The sequence below is a fragment of the Arvicola amphibius genome, chromosome 12 (assembly GCF_903992535.2).
Source record: "Arvicola amphibius chromosome 12, mArvAmp1.2, whole genome shotgun sequence".
In the NCBI taxonomy this organism is placed as follows: Eukaryota; Metazoa; Chordata; class Mammalia; order Rodentia; family Cricetidae; genus Arvicola; species Arvicola amphibius.
Window position 1 is genome coordinate 55,616,647 of NC_052058.2, and position 25,894 is coordinate 55,642,540.

Sequence of the window (25,894 nt, forward strand, 5' to 3'; positions counted from 1 at the left end):
AAAAACATAATGAAAATGTTATAATTAGGATATAGTTCGTGATTTTGTTTTGTTTTGTTGTGTTTTGAGATGGGGCTATCCTTGACCTCAATCCTATTTTAGCCTCCCAAATAGTTAGTATTAAAGACACATGTTCAGCTTATAGCTCACATTTTTTAGTATATAATTTTAAGTGTTCAGTGGGTTTTGATATACTGAAAACATGTGGAACTGTTATAATTACCTAATATTCGAATAATTCCATCACTCCAAAGAATAAGTCCGTAAATTATTAGTCCTCCCCTTTTCCAGGCATTATCCTTCTACTCTGTCTTATTGTATCGCCTACTTTGAGCATTTATAGAAATGAATTCATATAAGTAAGTGGCCCTTTCAGTGTGTCAGACTTCTTTCATTTAGCGTGTTTTCTAACTTTATCATTATTGTAAAATATATAAGTACGTCCCTTTCAGGGCTAAATGGTATTCCATTTTGTGGATGTGCAGCATTTTGTTTGCTATTTATGAGTCAATAGCATTGAAGTAGTAGCAGGTTTTAGCTATTTTATAGTACTACTGCTGTGAATTTCATATTCAGGTTTGTGTGTGAGCATGTATTTTTAGTTCTTTGGGTAGAACTGCTGTATAATGTGGCAAACTGGAGTTCTTGGGACAACTTCTCTCTAAACAAAGAGCACGTAGATTGAAATGACATATAACTTAGGAACTAACAGATTGTCAATAGACCAAAACAGTTGAGCAATAATTAATTAAAAATTTCACCTATAAAAGCCCAACCCCTGATGATTTTAGTGTTCTGTGGAACTTTTTCTTATTAATTTCTTGTTTAATCAGATACTTTTGAAATATAAAGAAGAGAAAGCTATTTTGAACAAGGCAAACAGTGCTCTGATATATAAGCTAGATAAATACATAAGGAAAAAATACAGACTCATAGCCCTCATGAAAATATTTTAAATTCTCAGCTAAATCTTTGCAAATGAAGCTGAGAATTGTTCCTGAGTTCAATCCCCAGTAGTGAGAGAGGAAAGGAAAGGAGAAAGGAAAAGAATATCTTTGCAGATCAAAACTGACAACATAAAAAAGATTATTCATCATGACTGGGGAATTTACCCCAAGAATACATAGTTTAGTATCTGAACAACAATTAACATATTGAAAAATAGAAATTGAATTAAGATAAATCCTGGATAGTTGAATAAAAGGTATTTAATAAATCCAAACCCATTCATGATAAAAGCTCTTTGACCTGAAACAGAAGAAGCTGCTTCTACAGATCAAGAGCAGCTACTCAAAATCTGCAGCAAAAAGCATACTTAAATGGCCAAAGACTAACAGCTTCTGCTGAGGACATTTATTCTCCTGATCTTTTAATTTGTTTCACCATTAACATTGTAACAGCCAGTTTAGTAAGGGGAGAACTTAAACTGCCCTTATTCGCATTGTCCTATTGTTGTGTGATACAAAACCAGCATATGAAATCATTTGTGTTTGTATGTACTCTAAGATGAGGTTTGAGGATCAGAAAAACTACAGTTGATAGTGCATGACTGAGGAGAAGGTAAAGTGGTACAGTTACTTTGGAAAACACTAGCATTTTCTTTGTAAGTTAGGAATATAAATATATCATCCAATGAATCAGTTTCCTCAAGAAACATGAAAACATCCACACCATAACTCTTATGTGTGTGCATATTTATAACAACCCCAAAGCTTACACAGCATATCTGCATCATTGAGTAGAATTCATCCTCAGAAAGCTAAGTGTTGGCTCCTGTTTCACTGTAGTGAAACACTGAAAGTATAGCCTAAGATGCATAAAATTACATGTTGTTCAATTCCATGTATGTGAAATGTTAAAAAATAATACCAGTCTGTGGAGGCAGGATAGGGTTGGCAAGTGCCTACAAGTAGGAATGAGGAATCTCAATTTTTGGTGGTGCAAGTGTTACAGTCTGGATTGTGTGAGAGTTAAAGACTCTGGAAATTGATAAAATGTTATTGAGCTTTACACATAAATTGGGCAAGTTTTATAGACTATAAATTATACTTCAATAAGCTGGGTTATTTTTTTTTTAAAAAAAGTGGGGGGAGGGTGGAAACAGGTGCTAGGTATCCTACTTGTGCTTGGATCTAATGCCTACTAAGTACCCTGTAAGATATGTGAGAGCATCTTGTTAAGGGTGCTAAGGCCCTAAAAGCCTGCATAGAGTGCTCAGGTAAATTAAATTGCCAAGAATTTGGAGCATAAAGGAGGTATATGAATTGGAACATGACTCCATGGCTGGGAGGATTTATTTAAAGATCATGTTGATACTTTATGTCATAGTGGTTTCATGATACTCAAATTGAAGATACCTACCTAGGATTTGGATAATATATTACAACTAGATAAAAACAACCCTGGATACTTTCTGAACTCATCACTTCCTAGCCTAGATTAAATGCACTAATTTGGCTAGTATTGTCCTAGTAAGCCTACAAGACATAGCAAGGTGCTGATTTATTTGATTATGCAGTGAAGAAGAAAGTGTGATAATTTAAGCTTTTTAACCTCAAGATTTGCGGTTTTGTGAAAATGGGCAGTTTTAGAACTTAACACTACCGGTAAAATTAGGTTTCATAAAATGGAAAATTGGTCAAGAAAAGATTCAAAGTACATTGAAACGTTTTTGCCTGTAGAAGAGAAATAAGAAAGTACATTTATCTTCTTGTAAAACAGGGGGCTGGGTCTTAGAAGATGCAACTGTACTTTTGAGTCTACCAGACAGGTTCACCACAGCAACAAGGCACTGTTTAGTCCTGTAGATTTATGAAGACATAATGAAGGCGGTTAGGCTTCATAATATCAATGCTGGTATAATGGTGTCTGGTGTCTTTGGAAGCCAGAAGAGGGCATCAGATTCTCCTGGAACTAGAGTTATAGATGGTTATGTGCTTCCATGTTGGTGTTAGGAGTCAAACCTGAGTCCTCTGCAAGAGCAGCCAATGCTTTTAACCTAACAAGTCATATCTCCAGCCCCTCATTTTCTTCTTTTTTTTTTTTTTTCTTTTAATAGAACATTGATGCTGGTGGAGGGGAGAGACTTGTTTCTTTCAGAGTTGTGTTATTGCTCTTGTCTCTTAAAGAAGGACTGATAGCTTTGGTTTTTAAATGGTTGTTATTATCATCATCATTATTATCTGTAGAAATATATCTAGAAAGCGAGGTTTTTTTTTAAGAAAAAGAATAATTAAGGATTAATGGATAGTAGGTTAATAATCACCTTGATTCAAGATACTGAATGAAATGACTAGTTTTCCAAACACATTTACAGAAGGTCATTTCCTAATCTGATTCTTTTTTCAGGCACTACAGACACCACATCCAACAACACGGCCACCGTGATTTCTACAGCACCCCCTGCTTCCTCAGCAGTCACATCTCCCTCCTTGAGTCCCTCCCCTTCTGCCTCAGCCTCCACCTCTGAGGCCTCTAGTGCCAGTGAGACCAGCACAACACAGACCACCTCCACGCCTCTTCCCTCTCCTCTCGGGGCCAGCCAGGTGATGGTGACAGCATCTGGCTTGCAAACAGCAGCTGCTGCTGCTCTCCAAGGAGCTGCACAGTTGCCAGCAAATGCCAGTCTTGCTGCCATGGCTGCTGCTGCAGGACTCAACCCAGGCCTGATGGCACCCTCACAGTTTGCTGCTGGGTAAGAAATTTTTCAATCCATTTGCATCCAAAACAGAAAGTCTTAGTTAGGGTTTCAGTCACTGTGAAGAGACATCATGACCTCAGCAACTTTTATAAAGGAAAACATTTCATTGAGACTGGCTTACCATCTTAGAGGTTCAGTCCATTATCTTCTTGGTGGGTAACATATTGGCATGTAAGCAGGCATGGTGCTGGAGAAGGAACTGAAGAGTTCTACATCTTGATCCACAGGAAAACAGGAGCTGAGCATAGCTTGAGCAAAGGAGGCCTCAAAGCCCACCCCCACAGTGACACACTTCCTCCTACAAAACTACACCTACTCATACAAAACCACACCACCTAATAGTGCCACTCCCATTGTGGGGTGCTGTTTTCTTTCAAACCACCATACAACTAGGAACCCATTACTGTAACAAATAGGGAAGAGTTTTCATCACTATCTTAAATGAACAACAAATCTGAGCCGGACTGATTTGATTACAGGTATGAACATAATTTTCTAAGTAGCCACACTACCATTTCCATGTGATGACACAGGACTGAGTCAGTGAGTAACTCAGCCGTAAGAGCCAGGAATAGAGCTCAGAATTCTCCAAAGTCTTAAGCTTTCTTCATTAAATTGTAGTTTACCTTCTTTCTTATTCTCAAAAATGGATAAAACTTTGAGTAAAGCCATGTCTGGTTTTATATATTTTTCATATAGTTTTTATTTCATACATGTATACAATGTTATTTTGATTATATCCATTCCCCACTCCTCTCAAACTGCCCTGAACTCTCATACACACACAACTTCGTGTTTCCTGTCTTTTTTCTTCAAGTAGCTAATCTAGTTAGTGTACCTATATGCACATGAATGTAGAGCCCTCCACTGGAGCATGAGTAACCCACCAATGTGAGATATCCTCCCCCACAAAAGAAAAATTATTCCCCCTCTTCCTGCAGCCATCAGCTGCCATTAGCTCCTCAACTGGGTATGAAGCCTTTTGAGCCCTTCTTCATCCACACTAACTTGGCTGGCTTGATCTTATTCAGATAATCATTGTGTGCGACTGCACTGTCATGTCTAGAAGAAAGCATCCCCAGCTCCAGCTCTTTTACACCCTGTCTGCCCAAGGAACATCTTCCTCAATATTCCCTGAGTTTTGGTGCTAGTAAGATAGGTTGATGTAGATGTCCTATTTAAGGCTGCATACTCAACAGTCATTCAGTAATTTGACCAGTTATGATTCTGCATTTATCATTGTCCATTACAAAAACTTCTCGGACCCGGGTTAACAGCATCATAGATCTGCGGGTATTAACTTAAGTAGTTATAAAGGGCAATCCACTGTAATCATTTACTAAAACAACAGTTGGTGTCTGCTACCACCCCACCTTTTGGCCATGACCTCCTCATCCATGGGCTTTTGACTAGATTTACAGTACCAGGCTGTGACCCTCTATGAATAGGTCACAAGTCAAGTCAGAAATCAGTTGTTTGCCCCTGGAACAGTCATGCCACTATTGTACCAATAAATATATTTTGCCTGATTGGTCAGTGTTGTAACATAATTCAAGATCTAGCATTGGATAAGACTATTGCTATCTTTTCTCTCCCGTTGTTTATATAGCACCTCTTGGCACCGTGAAAGCTAGCCAGCAGAGAGGAAATTTCCTTGTCAGTTCCAGATTGATGTTTCTATATACTGCAACCTAAGTATATGTGTGTTCAGTAATAGGGTCTTCAAATCTAGTTATGATGGACTACTAAGAGCAGTGGCAAAAGCCTATAGTGTTTGTTTTGTTTTAATTTTCTTTTTTTAAATAAGAGGGCTAGCCTCTGGAGCCTCACAGACCACTGACTTGTAGGGAAGGATCCCATGAATGGCCCTGAGATTTTTTATTTTTTTAATAACTTGTGTCTTCTGGGAACAACATTGTTCACCCATGTAGGGTATCTCTGTTCAAAGTCCTTCTGGTTTTGTTTGGGTTTTGGTTTGGTTTGGTTTTCAATTCAGGCTTTCTCTGTGTAATAACCCTTGCTATTCTGGAACTCACTCTGTAGACCAGTCTGACCTCAAACTCACAGAGATCCACCTGCCTCTGCCTCCTGAGTACTGGGATTTAAGGCGTGTGCCATCACTGCCTGGCTTTTTGTTATTTGTTTATCATGTGTTTTAATTAGCTTACACACAGGGGGTTTCTATAAGGCTTTTCATAAATCCTTAGTTTTTGTTGACCCATCTTCCTTCTCTGTCACCATTCCTCACCCTATCTCTGCTCAAACATTTAATCCCATATTTCCCTCGTCTTTTTATACCACACATCTACCCTATTAAGGCCTCTTGTCCTCCCCATCTCATGGACCCTTTCAGGCTTTCTGATCTATGGTTACTCCAAGTTAAACATAAGCTAAATATTCAAAGCTAGGAGTCACATATGAAAGAGAGCATGCAGCCTTTGTCATGCTGGGCCCTGGTTATTCACTTAATGTTTTCCAGTTTTCTCCATTTACCTACAGGTTTCATTTTTCTTTACAGCTGAATAAAATTTCATTCTATATTTGTACCAGTTTTATTATCCATTCATCAGTTTATGTTAATTTCATTTATTCCCTAGTTATTGTGAATAGAGAAGCAATGAGTGTAGTATGTTAATTTTATATTTTTATTGTTGAATAAGAATTATCCTTTCCAGTTTTTTCTTGAAAATATTAATGAAGTGATTCAAAGAAACATCAGAATAACTAAAAGTTTTATATTTTATGCATATCATAATCTTGTTTATACAAGTAAATATCAAAGCGGTAACTTGTAACCATTTGAAAGTATACAGAAAGTAACAAAGATTCCCATATTTTTCCTAAGCTGACGTTTCCTTTATTATCTTTATTATTTTATTATCAATTTGGTATGTTGTCAAAATAACAGGTATGTGTACGTGGCAGTAGAGTGACTCCTCTTTTGCACTTGCAGAGGTGCCTTACTCAGTCTCAATCCGGGAACTCTGGGTGGGGCTCTGAGCCCAGCCCTGATGAGCAACAGTACACTGGCTACTATTCAAGGTCAGTAGCATTTTTTTCTTGCTTAGTGCACCTGAGTGTGTGTGTGTGTGTGTGTGTGTGTGTGTGTGTGTGTGTGTGTGTGTGTGTGTGTGTTGGAGGCTATCTGCCTTGCTATAGATTAAGGTGAGGAGAGAGTTGAATGCTGATTAAGTTGTTCCTGAAGATCAAGATGTCCTGTAAAAAAAAGTTTTGTGGAAGAATGTACAGATGAGTTTTTCAGAACATCAAACATTGCATAATTTGATATATTCCAAGAAATCTGTACTTTCTCTATGAATAGAAAGATAGATTTCCTCCTGATGTTAACCGATCTCAAGGCAAGCTTCTTCAAGTCAAACTCGCCAGTTCTATCCCCACCTGAAAATGCCGTGTGGAATGGTAGTGTGCCTCTCACAGATCTCCAGGGTGTTTTCACTCCTGTTCAATTCCCCCTGTGTATTCCCGTCAGTGTAGGGCATATGGTCTTGGATTATAAACACTTTTTCCAAGGCCTTTTGGGTCCATGTCAGCCTTTTCTCATTGTTACTTAAGGTGATACTTATTCATACAGTGAAGGATCTGTCTTGCCTTTTTCAGGACCTAAGCTTTATGCCTAAAGATGTTTATTTGGGGAAAAATCCTGTTTTGACTGAAAGAGGTTTGGGGGGGGTTTTTTGTTTTGTTTTGTTTTTCTCAAAATGCTTTATAATTAAATAAGAATTATTGGAATTAAAAACAAGCTGGCAGGTTCTGGCATGTCTCAGTGAGCGATATGTCTAGCCATATACTGTAGACAATATTAAACTACAGATAGAAATCGAATTGTGGCCTACAGTGCCCTGCTATTTTGTTGGTTTCTATTTGACTGACTTGTGTCCAGACTGATAGATAGATGGATGTGTAGTATTTCATTGTGCAGCAACATCCTTTAGAATATTTGGGATGAGTCCCATTTTCCTGCATGGGGCATATCTCTGGTCTACAGTTTATGCCTTTCTTAAGGCACGAGTGACTGTAGAGCATTCTCCAGAAAGACGTACAGTCACTCTGACCCTGAGCCTTGAGTCCAGGACACGTCTGTCAGTCTGCACCATGGCTCGGGTGTGTATTGTATGTATACTCATTTTCAAAATCAGGGATTCCTTTCTACTAGAAATAGCATTTAGTGATAGGTCCTGTGGGGAAGCATCGTAGAAAAATTTTGCACCATTAATTACCAAATCTTAGCCTTAGATCACTCATACATTGTGTGTTGTATCTCCTCCTATAATAAACAGTATTCTTTGCACAGTTCATAAGAGTCAAGTGTTCTGCCTCTAGAAGTATAAAAACAAAATTTTTAAATTGTGCCTTTTCTTTATTTAGTAATATATAAATTTTCATGACTAAAGCCATTGGAAAGATGACTTTCATCTCATACAAATTTTGTCAAATAGTGTTACATAATGGTGGTTGAGTTGTTAAAAGCTAAATGTATTTTTAACACTCAGTCACTTTAACTAGTAGTCTTTTGAATGGAGATGGTTTTAAGTCAGTTTCATTGAAAAGACAGAATTGTTGGATTTTAACAAATCTTTGTAAGTAAATGACATAAACTTGAGACTTAAAAGATAGAAACATGATTGATTCTTCCCCATTCATTTGTCCTGCTTATACTTATTAAACTGTCTTTCAGTTCTTTGGATGATTCAAACTTATAAATAAACTTGAGTTGATGTCAGTATAGCATTGTAATTTAAGTATAGCATTATAATAACATTATAGTTGGAGCATTAGAATTGAGTATATAGTCCGTGAAGAGTATACTCTGCTGCTGAGTAGAGCTTTGCTGATGGGTTGTTTGGCTTCTCCAGGATGAAGTTTAATGTTCTTTCTGTTCTGGGTTCTTGTCTATAGCTCTTGCTTCTAGTGGTTCTCTTCCAATAACGTCACTGGATGCAACTGGGAACCTGGTATTTGCCAATGCAGGAGGAGCCCCCAACATCGTGACTGCCCCTCTGTTCCTGAACCCTCAGAACCTCTCTCTGCTCACCAGCAACCCAGTAAGCTTGGTTTCTGCAGCTGCAGCCTCCACAGGGAACTCTGCGCCTACAGCCAGCCTTCATGCCTCTTCCACCTCTGCTGAATCCATCCAGAACTCTCTATTCACAGTAGCCTCTGCCAGTGGGGCTGCTTCCACCACCACCACTGCCTCCAAGGCACAGTGAGCTGGGTGCAGAGCTGGGCTGCCACAGACCTTCTGTACTGCAGCATGATGGGCTGCCAGCTGTTCAAGAAAGAGACAGGTGTGATTGGCTTCCTCCCACCATGTTGTGAAGATGAGGGAGACATGGAGAAAAGAAAAAAATAATACACTTACCAGAAAAAAAAAAGAATGGAGACAGAACAACATTTGCCTAATTTTATAAAAAAAGAAAAAGAAAAAAACAATGTCTTTTCAGGATTGCTTCATGGATTAGAGAACTTTCTAACCAAAAATTTAAAAGAAAAAAAAAAAAAAAAAACAGAAACAAAAAATCCAAAACAGACAAATAAATGAAAGGACTACTTCCCATTTCCAGCAGTCATGATGACAGGCGAAGGTGGGTGACCAGTTCCAGTAGAGGAAGGGGTGTCTTGTGTTTTCTCTTTTTTTTTTTTTTCCAAAAATCATTTTTATAGGTCTGTTGTGCAGGCCATTAAGTCATAACAAGGTGTTTATAATCGTATCAATTGTGTTGGGGGTTCCTTTCTTAACTGGTACAATTTAGGCAGGCCTGTATTACTGTATCTCTGTTATTGTTTTTTTATATATATATATATATATTGGACATGTTTATCTCTTGCTCCTGGATCCTATTTCAGTGAGCTCCCACACTGTGGGGAGGGGGGTTTTGGGGTTAAGGGAGAAATGCATTCTTAACTTCCAGGAATGTTCTTGCTGGTTTCCTTATCCTTGATGACTCTTACAGAGGTGCTAGAAAACGATTTTCTTTTGCCACTTATGCAAGAGGCTTGGTGCAGAAGCTGAAGGCAGTGTGTGCACACTCCTGCTCCACACACGCTCCTCCCCATCAGGTGGTGCCTTTGGAGCACTCTTGTGTAGGAAGAATTCCTGCTGAACTGTAGCTCTCACTCACCCCTAATCATTGAGCAACCCCGAGGACCGAACCCTGTGGTGCAACAGTGCTGCTTTCTGCTACTTTCAATGGGCACAGCTGTGCCTGTTGCAGGGCAGGTTTTGGTTCCGGAGAGCAAAGACTACTGCAGACACCTGACTTGGTGGTTCTCCTGATTGCTATCTCTCTCTCTCTCTCTTTTTTTTTTAATGCTCCTACTGTTGATGTTTGTTTGTTTGCTTGTTTGTTTTCATTTTATGGAAATTTTCCATCCAAACTTCCTTTGACTTACTTGGTCAAGATCAAATTGATTTACTGAAACTGAGAAACAAGTCTTTGTTTTCTTAAAGAAATTCTGTTGGACTGTTTTCTACTAATTAATATCCCAAAAAGGTCAATATAAAGAGTCTAAATCTGCCCCCTTTTCCTCTAGAGCAGCAGTTCTCAACCTGAGGGTCTTGACCCCGTGGGGGAAGTCAAACAGCTGTTTCACAGGGGTCACTTAAGACTATTTACATTACAGTTCATAACAGCAAAATTACAGTTATGAAGTAGCAATGAAAATAGCTTTGTGGTTGGTGGGTGACCACAACATGAGAAACTGTATTAAAGGGTCACAGCATTGGGAAGGTTGAGAACCATGCTCTAGAGTCATAGACTTCCTGTCCACTGAGTGGCTCAGAAGCTCCTCCAAGCCTCAGACTTTCCTCAGTTTTCTGACTGACAGGCACTTTCCTGACTAGGCAAGGGATCTATAGAACGGCTGAGCAGGAACTTCGCAGCCTGTTAGTGTCTCTGGTTTGTTATGCCCCTGCTAGGTAGGTTTGGTGACAATACACATCTCTTATTTGATGTAAAAAAAAAAAAATGATTTGCTCCTGTAATTGTTTTCAGGGTGTTACTAGCCTACATAAATGAGCCCATTGAAAAGGAAGAGCTTGTGAAAATGGATGAGGTGATTTAGAAATTAAATTCACCCTTTTAACAATGCCCTATTATTTTACTATCAGGACCAGAATTTTCACAGATGACTGGGTCATCGTAGTGAAGTTCATCTAAGTTACCCTTACTGGAGTTAAGGTCCCCATTGGTGTCTGAGGTGCTTACTTCGGTTTCTGGTGGTCTGCACTGAGCTAAGGTGACTTCCCTCCCCATAGCTTTGCTTATGCCCATAGGAAACTTGGATTCTGTGCATTTGTCTCTGCACTGTTGCTCAGAAAGGCAGTAACACAGACACAAATGTGTATCTTTCTTTGTGATTCATTTGGAAAAGGTCATATTAGCATTAAAGGTGAGAATCATTTTGGCCCCCCTTTAAATTTTTCTTTAGTTCCTTTTATTTCTTGGATATTTAATTTTTACCCCCAAATTTCTCTGACCCTTAACTTTTCCTAAACTTCCTTTAAGAATCAATGAACTGCAAGCAGGGAAACTAACAAATGCTCATCCACCTGTTTTGTATGGTATGGGTATTTTTGTTTTGTTTTGTTTATTCTTTAAACTAAGCTTGAACCAAAGTCAATTTTTAGCAAGCTGCTGTACTAATGAACTAGTTATAATGTGCAGTTCAAACACATTGAGGAGATAGATGCTACTGACAATTTCTTATTCATTTTTCTTGATTAATTTTATGTGAAAGTTGCTGCTTGTTTTTATCTTTTATGTTGGTAAATTGTAATATCCTCTGGGCAGACATTACCATGATTTTTAGCTAGTTTGTTTAGGTCAATGTGTAAATAGAATGGATGTGTCAGTTAACAATTTCTCTCCTCCCCATCAGTTCTTTCTTTCCTGTGAATTTAATCTTTATTTGACTTAACACTCTGACCTTAATCTGCTCATGATTATAGGGCTGTCAATACTGTTTCTCCTCCTAGCAGAGAGACCCTCCCTTGGGAGTGATGAAGTTAGGAGAAAGAATTCAGGGAGAGAAATGCTGATTGCCCACCATACCAGGTTAGAAGTTACAGCATTAATGCCCAGAATCGCTACCAAAGTAAGTGTTGTCTCAAGGGACCTGGCCCAGGGAGTTAAAAAGGACAGAGAAAGGCTGTTTTGTTTAGTCCTATATGGTTAAAAGAATCTTTCCTAAATAAGATTCCCCTACAGACTTTGATTTTTTTAAAGATGATATTAACTTTACATGTCAGTCCAATGGTTTGTCAGTCCTTCCTTTGTCTGTAGTTTCTAGTTGGTTTGAGAAAGAAATGCTGCCTTTTTATGTAGTTCATTTGAGGATAGACCTTAAAACCAGCATAAGTGCTGTATTGAGAAGAAAAAAATCTTTAGAAGAAGATAACTTTAATTTTTCCCTCTCCTTTTTCATACATTCAAAATTAAATTGTAAAACGAAAGGTACTTTATACATGTGTACATGACACACTACTAACACCTGCTGGTGGCGTTCAGTGTAGCCACCTTCATCACCACTCTCGATTCTCAGTCTCTGCTTTACAAACACCTCGGCTACTTTTCAGGTGATACCAGCTTTTTTTTTAATGATCTCAAATGCTTTTTAAATTGACTGATCTATCTTTTAAGCTAAAGTGTTGCCTTTTATGAGGGAGTCTAGAAACTAAAGGGGTCGTTTGAATAAAAGGCATTTGGTTGAGTTTCTGCATTTCCAGAAGAAACACCAGACAGGTTATTATAACTCATTATTTCATTTTTCTCCTCCCCCTGACATTGATGCAGATTTTATTTCAGCCCTGAATATTAGTTAACACATAGTAAGCCAAAGACTGATTTTAAATGCATTTTTAAGGATACTCTATTTGCCCATGATAATGGGCCCTTCCTGGAGAGTAGTGAATGTAATTGTTCAATCTGTTTTGCAATGCAGTTTGGCAGAAACTTTATTTATACCCTGTGTAAATCTGAATGACAACAGAAGGATCTGTAAGGCTTCTCACAGGAGCAGCATTACTGTTCTAGGGATCAGTAGAATGCTCTTAGCTTGAATGTCTGAAGTTCTGTGGGCAGCTCCTTAGAATGAGGAAACTTCCCTTTATCTGTTGTTAGGAAGGTCGTTACCATCCTGTTTGTGTAACTTATTGCTCCAGAATAGAACCAAAGGAATCCGGCTTTCATCTTGTGTAGGACCAACCTATTTATGCTTCATAAGCTTTATTAGAATTTTTTTAAAGGGACAATATCAATTAAAAGATTTTGGGTGTGATCATCTTGCCAGTTTGTTCTACATCACCATTCATTTGTTTTAGGAAAAAAGCACAATTATACCTCTTTAATATTATTGTGTCTATCCTTCAATTACTTGGGGAAATTATCTCTTCATTATCCAGAAGCACAGGATTTTGGTTGACAGTATTTCAGTTTAGCTTAAATGATAACATTTAACTTGTTGGAAACGCCAGGTACATTTGTAAATATAGGGATATTATGTTAGAAAAAAATGCTATAGTTCACAGCCTAAGTTCTTCTCAAGCCATGTCATCCTCCCAAATCTTCCTTGACCAAGAGAAAGATGTGGTCATTGAAATAGAAAGGCAAAGAGACGCCCCTTCATGTTTCTCCCAAGATAGGAGAGATGCTGCCATAGTGTGCAAAGACAGTTTCCTGCTGGCAACCTGATTTGGCCCTGGCCCTAAGGAATTCTGAACAATCTACCTGAGCACTTGGTAAGACAGAAGGAAGGACCTTAGCAATTCAGCAGGAACGCTTGCTCAGAAACTTTAAATTGGCTGCTGAAGTTGATAAGCATAAAGTGTACTTAATTGGAACTGAAAACATTCAAGATTATAGTGCTAATGGGAGGGAAATACTAAAAGACCTAAAACCCATAATTATCCAAGTAGGCAGAAATTGATTTAGTAATTTATTCATAACTGTTATGAGTTTACTTTGATTTGTGGGTATGAACAGCATTTACCATGTTATGTTGTTCATATAAAGAAATCCCTGGCTATTTTGAAATCATTTTCAGAGACTTGTAAAAATAAGACTCTCAATATTATTTTCACTTTTGAGGAGGAAAAATAATTCTTTGCTGTTTCTCTGAAACTAAGAGCCACTATAGGTTTACATGATGGCACCCACAATGTACACACAGGCCTGAATAGAAAAGGCAGAAATGAGTTGCTTTCATTATTAAAGGTTGATGGAATCTCTTTGCCTTCTCCTCCTCATCTATGGAGAGTTAATGTAATAAAGTTCTACTAGGAGGCAGGGGAGTTCGTTGGAAGTTGTCCATCAGATATGGTTTGTGTCTAGAATTTTTTCTAACCGGCATTCTGTTCTTTAAGTAGTTCTTTATTTTGACTTTTCTGCTCTTGGTCTTTTCTAAAAGCAGTGAGCTTGAGTGAATCATGTCTCAGTTCTGTGATCTGGATCTCTTGCCTCCTTTTCCTTCCCTTTTTCTCTTTGAGTGGTGGTACCTTAATCTGTGAGAATAACGCTCGTGGGTAACAGCTTCTGGCGCCTTCATAAAATACCTCAGCATAGCTTAGCATTGTTGCGAACTGGTTTTAGACGTAAAAAACCAAATAAGTGAAAGAAAAAAATCTTTATAAATAGTGGAAATAATTCTAGCTGTAGTATTTAGTTGAACTAATGTTTATTATGGTTGATAAACATGATTGATGCTGTATGTATTCGGGATCCTGTTTATAGGGTTGGGGGGTTGGAGTGGGAGAAAGGAGAAATTGATTATGTTAGAAGGAAAATATTGCTCGTATGTGTTTGTTTTTCTTTATATCTGTCTTGCCAAAGGAAACTTGATATTCCCTGTGACTGGGTGGGGGTTTGAGGCCTCTGTCATCTGATATGCAGCACAGTGTGCAGAGGTGTGCGGGTGACATGTGGGGTGTCTAGTAGGTTCAGGGTGCCCAAGGGCAGATTTACAACCCTTCATGTCTGTGGCTGACATGCCCCCCCTCACCAGACCTACCAGCCTCTCCTATTGATCCATTACCTCTGTACATAGCTAAAGCCTAGGCAAAGGAAAAGTGTGTGCATTTCCAACTGCTCAGATGAAAAGAGACAGACGTGTGTCCACGGAGTGTGGAGAGGAGGAGGTAAGTGGTACATCCTGATCTAGGAAAAGTAAGGTGACGTGAGTCAGCCTGTCATGTTAGTGAATGCTGTGCTAGTAGTAGCCCAATACTTTTTAAACCTTATTTCTTTTTCTTATTTCAAGGATAATTCTGTCTAGACCAAAACACAAGAAAAATCAAGAGGTTTAAAGCTAACCGCACACTTGGCACCTGTATTAAGGTGTGGCGTTTAAGGATTGGTTGATGAGAGGGAAGAAGTGCGAAACTGTGCTGGTTAAGGGAAAATTAAAACCTTTCTGCCTCATTCTGGGACAGACTTCCTTGACTCCCTGAGTTCTAATACTAATTATATCTCAAGAACTATTTTTTTTGTTGTTGTTTTTTGTTTTTCGAGACAGGGTTTCTCTGCAGCTTTTTTAGAGCCTGTCCTGGAACTAGCTCTTGTAGACCAGGCTGGCCTCGAACTCACAGAGATCCGCCTGCCTCTGCCTCCCGAGTGCTGGGGCTAAAGGCGTGCGCCACCACCGCCCGGCAAGAACTATTTTTTTTAATAAATGTCCCAGCTCACAGAATTTGAGTGGGATTTGATTTTGATGCCAAAGACACTGCTGTACTGTTGCTTATCATTAAGCTTTCCTAATAGTCAGAGGATAGAGAAAATGCTTAAGTTAGTCTCTCTTCTTCCCATTTCCTTCACTCCTTCCTCACTTTTGGAAAGATGTCTCATGGGTCGTTCTTGCTTCGCAGAGAGATTGGTTTTCTTCCTCCCTGCTGCTCTGTGGACACTACTAGAATTGCTCAGCGTGACATTGATATTCTTACTGAGCAAGAAACTTGAGGAATGCAAAAAAAAATAACAGTAGAATTTTTATTTCTCTTTATCTAATTCTTAGAAATAAAACTAGTCCATCCAACCTGTTAGATAGCAGGTTGTTAGATAACAGTCAATATTTAATTATGAAGAGCAGACTACATAAAAGCCAAATGATGTTCTCTTACTCTCCTGTAGAGCTGTTTTGCTCTACAGTGTCTTTAAGATATGGCCTCTGGGAAATTAAGATGTTCACTGTTTAGGAATACTATTGATAAACATAGACATGGAGAGAGAAGGAAAAAAGACAAATGTTACTAATGGTCCAACAAACGTGAATGGGTTGCTAAAATTCATGAAAGCTTTACTTGTTATTATTCTGACATTATATAAAAGTAGTGTTAATGTTGTGTGACTTTTCAAAGCATTAGGTAGGTTTATATGGTAATAGAGATATTAAAATAAGAGCACTTGAAACAAATGCTGTGGGAAAACAATGTGCATCATGAACATCATTTCGACTGTGAAAGTGAAGCTCCAGGATTCAGGGAGGGAAGCCGTTTATGATTCTTCTGCATCCCTGAGTCTGCCCACACCGTACAGGACTCCACCACCCTTGCCACCTTCTGGTTTAAACCCAGGACACTGTCAGAAAGTTAAGAACCCCAGACTAATTTACTGGGGAAAGGGAGAAGCTGAGGTCTGTAACATTTTCCCTTGTTTTCTTTACTTGTTCATCACTGTTTAATGTAACCACAACCTCACAAAAGCAGCTCGGAGCTTCTCTCCTACAAATTGCCAGTGGTAGTGATCTCCATCGCTGTATCCCAAGGTCTGCAGGCAGACAAGACAGCTGGCTACAGTGCTGTTTTAACAAGGAAGCATCTGCATGGAAGCTCCTTATGTGATCTCGTTGCATAAAAACGGTCAGTGCCCATCCAGCCCTGAGAGTGTCTCAGGTCTGAAAAGTAATGGCAGAAACAAAATGCACTTTCCCACACTGGTGTGACTGTCTCTCTTAGAAGCACTGTGCTAGGGTGGTTGGGGGCGGTGTGTCTTGGGTTCCATTCCTACATGAGTCTGCAGAAGGCACATGTTTTATAAGGATAAAGTAAACTAGTTAGTGCTAGCCTGGTTAGGTATAAAATTGCAAACGTGGGGATGGCTTGTTTGCCAAGTCTGTGACAATATTACAACATTGGCTTCATATGATATAAATGATAAATGGTGTCTCCTAAGACCAGATGGTGAGAGAAAGACTTCCTTCTTCCCACTCCTTACCTCTGCTTCCATGGGAATGTGTGCATTACTCAGTCCACAGGAGGACTCACTGGGGGAGGTACGTCTTCCCAGAGTGGACCTCAGTCACTCCTCTTCTCTGTGGTAGTAGTGAAGGCTAGGTGAGTAAGTGTGGGGTTTTTGCCCACCAGTTGTGCAGGAGCTGTCGTATACCTCATTTCTAACTCGTGACTAAGTAACTTGCTTTAAGTTCCTCTCGACCCTACAGAGTTGCCAAGTCTGCCCTCCCTCTTCTCAGCAACATTGAACTCTGGCCTATAGCATCATAAGACCTGTCGCCTAGGGTGGGATGAGCCCTGCCCCTAAGCCTCTGAATGTCTCTGTTTTGAAGCTACTACAAACTGGGGGCAAATTGCAATCTCCGGTTTGTTTTGTTGTCAGGGATCTTCACAGGTCTCCTATCTTGCCCCCACTACCTTGCCTTCAAAGACTGCCAGCTCTCCCCCGCATCTGCCCCATATTTCCAACTGCTAGACACACAGCAGCTTCTGTCCTTGGCCTTTTCCAAGTGGGGTCACGGCTGACCCTTCCCCTCTGAACATTGGGGTTCTGCTCATTGCCAAGACTTGGTAGAAAGGACACCCAGAGGTTCATTTAAGCTGACTGCCGCATACACATTTCTCTTGTTTCCTGTGTGACATGACCAAAAACAAAAAAACAACCAAATATTTAAGTTTATTGTTAATATTATTATAATTATTATTATTATTATTTGACAATCTTATATCCAATGGGCTTTTTGGAAGCTGCATTCCTGGCCCTTTCAACCTTTTCTTTGAATGTAGTTCTCAACTTTTAATCCCCACTCCCAAAGTTGGGGATAAATAAGAAGCTTAACCAGGTCAGGTCATAACACTGCTGCTATAAGCCAGGGGAGGGTGGTTTCTTTGTTTTGTTTTTCCATTTCCAGCCAAAACCAAAGATTTCTTAATGATTGTATAAACTCAAAACAAACAAAAAAACCAAAGAAAAGGGAAGTCTTCAGCCTCAATCCAGTCTGTGGCGTCCTGGCACTTGGAGACATGCCCAAGGGCAGGTAGAGACACCTCTGACCAGCTCAAAAGGGCAAGCAAGCCTTTTTTTCCAAGTTGAGAGTTTTGTTCGGGTGCCTGCTCAGTAGTTTTGACTCTTCCCAGCTGTGAGCAGAACATGCATGAAAATTATTGGCACATGAAATTTTCCAAAGCCAAAGCCAAAACCCCATCCCCACAACCCATCTGACAACAACCAGGGTCATCACCAGAGCTTAGCACAAGGCCTTAGAGCTGGGAGCTGCTACATGATGGCCACCACTCCACAGAATGGGGACGCTGAAGACACAGGCACAGGATTGGCTGCTCTGCTGGGTGCTTTCACCTCTGGGGCTGGGTTTACACACCCAAGGAGCCCTTCTGAGCCTTCTTTCTCTTTTCTTTACTGGAACTGCTTGGAAGTGGCTGTCCCGTTTGTGAGGAAACATACAGAGCGATTATCAAACTTTTTCTTTTCTTGTTTGTAGTTTTGTTTCCTTTTGCAGCACCACTGTGCAACTATGCATTGTATTTCATAACCTTTGTGCTAGGTAGACGCCTGTGACTTTTTAACTTGGGGTGGGTGGGGTGGGGGGTCGCAAATGAAGGAGATTTTTACATGGATCTTTTTAATCTCAGTTCATTGGGGGAGGGGGGTATTTGGTTCTAGGGTCATACAAGCTCTATCCCAAAGCAAAATCCAAATGTTAATATTAGCCTGATGCAGATACCAAAGACAATTTCTTTCCTGCAGAACCTTAGACTTGTGTATTAAGTACGATTACCCAGCACTTGCATTAGTCTAACCTCAGTAATTCCAAAGCTTAGATGTATATTTTGGTATATTTCCAGGATATTAAAAGAAAAATGTCATTTTAACTTCTTGTTTGTTTCAGTGTAATGCTCTTAAAATCATAGCATGAAAACTTGCGCTGTCCTATTCTTGGTAGTTTGAAATAATAGTATTTTTGTATGTTTTGGGTGTGTCTGTATGTATTAACATAACAGTTTTCACTGCCTAGGTGTTCGTAATGAAATGAAAGGTTCTGAGTGTACAGACTATTCAGTAATAATCCCCACGGTGTCCACACGAGTGTGGAGTCACTGATAACTGCCCAGCTGGGGTCTGGTTTTAAAGAGACAGTGATTGTGTTTTTCTAAAGATGTTTATTTCTGTCTTTAAATATCTTAACTCCCTCACTCCCCCCCTTTTTTTAATTAATATTAATTCAGGGGTGTTTTTCCACTGTTGTCAAGGGAGGAACACAAGGGAAATTGGCACCTTGGCCTCCCCAAATGTTATTTTGTGTACTTTCAGATGTGACTTTGAGTTCTTCTTTGTGGAAACTTACAATATGATGTACGTGATTCTTTCCAGAACTGCCCAGCAGCTGTAATAGGCAGTGAGAATTTCTGAGTAGTTACTGGGTGTCCTCTTACATTTCTCCTTAAGATGACTTTGCAGTCTGGGTGGCTATTGTGTAGCCTCACTGCCCCAGAGCTTCTGTAGCCATTTCTCCTCCCATGGAAATAGTTTATAAAAGTCAGCTGATAACTCGGAGTGTCCTTGTTATCTGTGCCCCCTGGGTAACCTGAAACACAAGTAATTCTACTTGTTGGGGTTTAGCTGATCCTCCAGAGACCTGGGGAAGTGGTGGGGACTATGAGCGGTGCTGTCTCTTTAAAAGTGCCCTTTATGTGATTTCCCCTCTGGGGCTGGCAGAGGGGCCAGGGCTTGGGAGAGATTGTGTGGGTGCCAGTGAATCAGAATGAAATGGTGGGTTTGTGTAGATGCATTTGTCTGCTGTAATTTTTATATATATTAAACTTACTGTAACTGTACAGTTGCAATTTCTGTTGTAAAACATTAAACCATTTTCCAAGTGTTTTCACATTGTCTGTATCTCTGTGAGGTTGCTGCCTTGGTACTCTGGCTGCTTTACACAGGCAGTTTCACAGATAATCACATGGGGCTTCCAAATCATCTCTTCCCACGGGTCTTTCTAGTAACCTCAGAGTCTAAGCACCTTAGTCTTATAAAACTTACCCTCTGACTTCCTTAGTGAGCTGTAGCCACTGTTTTCTTTTCCCCAAACCCTCAGTGGGCCTAGTGGAACATTGAGTAGCAGGAGTTTCCTTCAGACCTGACTGCTCTGCATTATCAAACACACTGGCCCTTGACTTGATCCTTCAAGGGAACTCCTCGGAGCTTCTGACTCACTGTGTGTGTGACTGCTGACTGGGATTGAACTTGGCTCTTTGGGCTCTGTTTGACAGACCCAGATACCTCTAGCATTACCTGCCAGGCCTGAACCAGAGGTGGTGGGGGAGGATCCTCTGAAAGTGGCACATCTCAAACTGGCCTCTGGCCCTGCTATGTGCATGACTAAGCCTCTGCTCTAGACACGTAAATATCTGGCACTTGGTAGAGTTCACTGATTTCTTGAGGAAAGGAGAATCCCACAGGTAGAAGACTTGAGAGCCTTTGGAGAGCATTGGGAGGTGCCCCTGACAGGCATATGCTGACAAAGAGCCCATCTCAAAATGACAAACGTGCCAAAGCCAAAAGGCAGATGTGGGCACTCCTTTTTGCTCCTAAGTCAAATTAACTTGTTATTTTCCATTCTTTCCCTCTAATATTTATGTATTGCATGTAAGTCTATGAAGTTACTTTTTAAAGTAGTTTCAAATTTTGAACATCCTCTTTGGTAGAGATATAGTGATGGCTTCTTACATAAGACTCACTCTAGCAAGCAAACTCCATGTGACAAGCCTCTGAGGTGAGACTGTGACCCTTCCCCTTTTATAAGCTGTCTTCTAGCTGCTCCCAAGGCCCCATAGGAAGCAGTTCCCTATGAGATGAGCTGATGACCACGTACCCTGGCTCCCTGTGAAGAGGTGCTCTCATTCCCAAGACCAGGAAGTGAACCTGGGGCCTCAGCAAGATCAACAAATGTTCTCAACCACTAAACTGATTTTCCAACCCTCATGATTTTTTAAGTCACGTGGCTTTACATTTTAAGCACGAAATAAGACTTTTTGTTTAACATGCTTTAAATCCTCTGAAACAAGTGATAGTGCTCCATTTTCACTCCTGGATGCCCTGCTCTGCTTGTTACTGCCCCGCCCGAGTTTTTCTGCACTCCGTAATGAGGTTCACCTCAGGAAGCTTTCCCACCATCCTTTTCCAGCTCAGTCATGAGGCCGGGCATTTCCCTATCTGGAGGCACAACCGCCAGCCTAATGCCACATCCTACACAGACACTGCCTCATGGCAACTTTCAGGATGGCTTCATCTACTGGTACCCAACTGCTAACTTCCTGTCTCTATTACTATGCAGGCTTCACCACTGAAATAAGGCTTCAAACAACATTTTTAGCAAAGCATTTATTATTCAAAACAGTGAGGCTTTACTTAGTATAAATTAAAACCCCTGAGATGAGTGGGTCCTCCATCCATGGTCACAGGCCCTTTAATTCTACCATGAGGTTGCAGTCCACTGATTGGCTCATTGTACCACTGATGTGTGAGCACTGCAGACCTGGGTGGGCTTGGTCTTCTTGCCACTCAAGAAGCGATGAGCCCAGTTCCGGGAAGAAGGCAGGACTTGCCCCCTTTTCTCTTACTGCCTTGGCTTTATTATTATTGGCTTCTATGCAATGACATGTACTGTTTTCTGTGCCAGTTTGTGCACAAATCATTTGCACTCTTATGAGTGTGTTTTTCTTGAAGATAAGGCATCTTTCCATTCCTGGAGTGCTTGGCACAGTAGCTGGGAGATTTACGCTTGATAGAAGGAGGCCCCTTGTAACTGCTGGGGACCTTCCAGGCATGTTGCTTCCCTTCTTTCAGCTACTTCTGGCTGACATTTGCCTAGGGTCCCTCCTACCTGCCTATGTCTTTCAAATTATAGGTTATCTTGACTGTGGGGAGGATGGCAACAGAAGCCAAATTTACAGCATGCGCAAACTAAGTCAATATCAATAGAACAATACAAACAGTACCCAGGCCTTCTCTGGGGGTATTACAAAGCAAACTGAACTCAGCTGTGAAAGGAAGGAAGGATGTCAGTGCTCCAACCCCGACTCCAACCCCCTGCTGTGGGAACTGGGCTGAAGTAAGAGAGTGAGGGGTGCTCTCCCTTTAGAGAGTTCAGGGACAACATTCTGAGTACTGTGCTTTGGAACTGGAGAAGACAGGTGTGACCACCAGAAGCATCCTCTTCATAAAAGAATGGCAGCGAAATTAATAAACTGAGTTGTGTACACTTTGTCCTCTGTCCTTCACAATCAACAGCAGGTCAGGCCTGTGGGTGGGAAATCCCCTGGCTTTTAGCGAGGGGGCAGGGTCTGCATATGAAGGGCGTCATAGGTGTCCTTAGTGGCTGCACTGAGCCCCTGGTGAAAGCAAATCACAAAAGAATGAGCAAGAGTCCACAGGCACAAGTTTACTGTTTGTAGCTCATCATGGATCCCACTGCCTTTGGCAGCCAAGAAGATCACCTCATGCCACAGATGGGAAGTCTTGCCTCAGAAGGCTGGCAGAAAGGTAGGTTCTCTGTCCTGCTAAAATCACTTTGAAGCAACTCTTTTCCAGCTTGGCTCTCACCCCCTTGTCAGTTTCTCAAACACTATCCCCTGCAGTACCAGGGACCTATCAGACTTCCCATCCAACCAAAGAGGAAGGCAGCTTCCCCAAGTAACATACTAAACTGGAATCTGGGAAATGCCAGAGAATCTGCTTCCTGGGCCCACAGAAAGTCTGAACTAGGCACAGGGCAAGTGGTGGTTCCTTGACTTCAGTCCTTATTCAGGAGTTTCCAGTCTCTGGCCACTGTGGTATATTGTTTGGACAGGCAGGCAAGGCTGGCCCAAGTCTCACAGGTAAGAAAGCCTCTCTCTGTTCCAGGGACTGAAAAGGCAACAGGACTTCAGCTTCAGCGCTGCCAGTAAGCAGCTGCACTCGGGCAAGCCCAGCAACAAAAAAGCTGAAGCCAACGGGGGATCCCTTTTTAGAAAGTGGGTTTCTGCACACAGTCTGCGTAATTTTCACTCATTTACATAAACCAGGCACCTGATTACAACAACATTTCTCTTGAAGCTGCCTATTTTTCTTTCTTCAATCTTTCTGCTCACTCTCTTAGATCTTCCTAAATCTTAGGATTTTGAGCAGAGCTAAGCTAAGGCAGTGGGCAAAGGAAACAATCACCTGTGTAGGGTCCTTTACCTACTTCTGCCTGCACCTTTTGGGGGCTCCCATCCCATTCTTTAGATAGCTGCTATTGTCTGCTATCCCCAGATGGCATGGAACTCCTGCAGCCCTCTGGTTAAAGCCTCACAACTGGATCCCAACCCAGCTATAGAGACATAATGGCAGTGGAGTGGCCTCTGGTCTGCTTGTGTGCCCTGGGTTTGCTCTCCCTGGCTGTTGACAAGGGCTGGTGTCACCAGCAAGCAAACCATGGTAGCTTCAGCTTTATCCCATGTCAGAACAGTACTCCCAGGAAGTGGACAACAGCTCTTACCTGGTAGAGGTCATTGTGCCCCTTGTCTTTCTGCCTCTGAAAACAAGATTAGAAAGGAGGAGAATCAGCCGTGGCACTCTTGCTCAACTGCCCCATTCGGGATCAGAAAGGACGAATTCCAAGCCAGCATCCCTCCCTCTGGTACAAAAGGCCACTGGCCAGACCTTTGCTTTTATAGAATAAGATGACATGTGCCTCAGATAGCAGTTAAGTTCACACTGCCCAACTCAGATCTTTGGCATCTGGGACCTTCACACAGCTCCAAAATCTTGCCATCAGAAAGGCTCGCTGAGACTGGCAACACAGAGTTAGCTCAAACCTTGTTCCTGCCAAGGGAAGTTGATATCTTCGCCCATGGAAGATACTGTCCACACATGCTAGCCTGTTAATCATACAGAGTCACCTGCCTACTCAGAACTCAGTGCTCTACTCTGGATATTTTGTGATGCACAATCATTAATGAACATTCTCTCCTGGGACCCAGTGTCAGCACACAATAAGCACGTAACAGTGGCATTACTTGAATGTTTGAATCCACTTAAGCTTAGCCACGGATTTTAGATTTGCCATTTAGCCCTGACATCTCAGCCCATCCCCAGTCTCATACTTTTCAGTGGCACCTTCACTTATGGCAGCTGTCACATGGGCACAGGTGGGACAGGAAGACTAGCAGGAATGGCCAAAAGTCCAGAAGGAACCAACCTGGGCGTCAAGGAAGACGCTTACCTTCTGTTTCACCCGGATCTCGCTGTAGGCCTCCGTCATCTTGTTCTTCTGCAGTGCCTGAAGGAGAAGAGGTGATGTGTTTTCTTAACCGAAGCCTCTGGATTCCCAAGCTGGCAGGCTCTGGTCCTCGAGGCTCTAAGCCCTAGGCTTATGAACATTATTGCCCACAACTGTCTCCTGTGCTCCTCAGCCTGACTGGAGAATCTTCTCTGGTCCACCTGCGCTTGGTATTAAACCGTTCAGGGTAGGTGTGGGAGACTGGACAACATAAGGGCCCAAGAGGAGCAATGAGTCATTTATTTGAACAAGTCATCTCTCCACAGCTAATACCACAGGCTGTGATCAGCCAGTTACTGTGAGACCCCACCAGTGGGGAGTGGCACCTTTGTGGCCTGATGCGGTGATGGGGTGAACTTTGCAATGAGAGAAAGTGCTCAGAATACTCCAGCCCTTGGGCTCAGCATCTCCTCAGACATGGTGGCTCCACACTCCGGCCCAGCATAGCCTGCAGCTGCAGCTCCCACCGTGTTCCCCAACCACAGGACAGGCTCAGAGCCCATGGTTTTAAAATTAAAAAAAAAAAAAAAGTGGCCCTGCTCAGCTTCAAAGCATGTTCTAAACCTACCAGTAGGTGACACATAACCATGCAGGGAAGGCCTGGCCTAGATGGAAAGACTGAAGAGAGAACAGCCCCTCCCCCAGCCTTTTTCCAGCTCTCTAGGGTGAATGGTGAATTCTCTCATACGTACATTGTACACGCCTTCCTGGGGGTTCCTCTTCTGTTGAGGAACAGAAAAGAGCAGAGATTAGAGAGAATCCAGGCTGGAAAGTGTAATCGACCCCAAGCTGCCTGACCCACACTGCCTCTTGCTGTCTGTCTCCTCCGCAACCCCCATCCTTGCACCCCGGCAGCAGCTCCACAGCTCACACTTCTTTGGTTATGCATATTCCTGCACACACATTCCCGTCCCCACCTGGGCAGGCCCTAGGGATGACTGCTGATGATCTTTCAGCCGTCCCCACCCCTACTAATGAACTCCTATATGCACCATAAAGGAAGATATGGGCTGGGTCCCCCTCATTCAGGGCCAGCCAGCCAGTCAATGCTCATCAGGTTCTACTGAGATGTGGCCACCCTTCCTCCTTGCCCTTCCCCTCCCCCCTCCTGGTCCTAAGGAGAAGAGCTGAGGTTGGAGGATGGAATAGGGTTTAGGGACTTTGCTACTTTCCACGCCTTCTAGCAATGTATACCCAGCACAGAACTCAGAGGACCTAGGTCAGGTTTGAGTGGACAGGTATGACCAAAGACACTGAGGACATTGGGTAGCTTTGGGTAGTACTGACCTTAAACTGAACTCTTGTCCTGACCCCTGCAATTAGGAAGCCTCTAGCCCAACAGAGGAGTCATCTGGCCCTTCCCCTCCCTACAGGAATGGAGTCTACAAAGGGCAGAGGACACAGTCACATGGCTGAGGTGGCCATGTTCTAAAAGGGGATCCGGAATCCAGGATTCCTTCTTCATGGTCTTAGCCCCTTCCTGTGTCTATCTTGACATCAGGGCCTCCTATGGAGGCAGGTGATGCTATCATGTGTACAGTTGGGTTGGCTAAGGAGCAGTGGAGGAGAGGTAAACAGAGCTTAGGGTGAAGGCTAGGGTGACATTACCCATGACAGGGCTTCTTATGATGCAGA

General features: G+C 41.7%; 2 protein-coding genes across 2 annotated transcripts in view; one reads left to right on the forward strand and one right to left on the reverse strand.

Annotated features, from left to right (window-relative positions):
• Pou2f1 (POU class 2 homeobox 1) overlaps positions 1-18,523 on the forward strand; it is a 147,227-nt gene extending 128,704 nt beyond the window's left edge. Inside the window, 3 exon segments of the mRNA XM_038348962.1 lie at positions 3,349-3,694; positions 6,654-6,742; positions 8,618-18,523. Of these exon segments, the coding sequence (XP_038204890.1) occupies positions 3,349-3,694; positions 6,654-6,742; positions 8,618-8,928 (746 nt within the window). The 3' untranslated portion in view covers positions 8,929-18,523.
• Positions 18,524-21,323: 2,800 nt separating this feature from the next.
• Positions 21,324-25,894, reverse strand: part of Cd247 (CD247 molecule) — a 73,333-nt gene continuing 68,762 nt past the window's right edge. Inside the window, exons 5-8 of the mRNA XM_038348960.1 lie at positions 24,952-24,981; positions 24,203-24,259; positions 23,477-23,512; positions 21,324-22,349 (exon numbers count right to left, since the gene is read on the reverse strand). Of these exons, the coding sequence (XP_038204888.1) occupies positions 22,284-22,349; positions 23,477-23,512; positions 24,203-24,259; positions 24,952-24,981 (189 nt within the window). The 3' untranslated portion in view covers positions 21,324-22,283. The remainder of the gene's footprint in view (positions 22,350-23,476; positions 23,513-24,202; positions 24,260-24,951; positions 24,982-25,894) is intronic.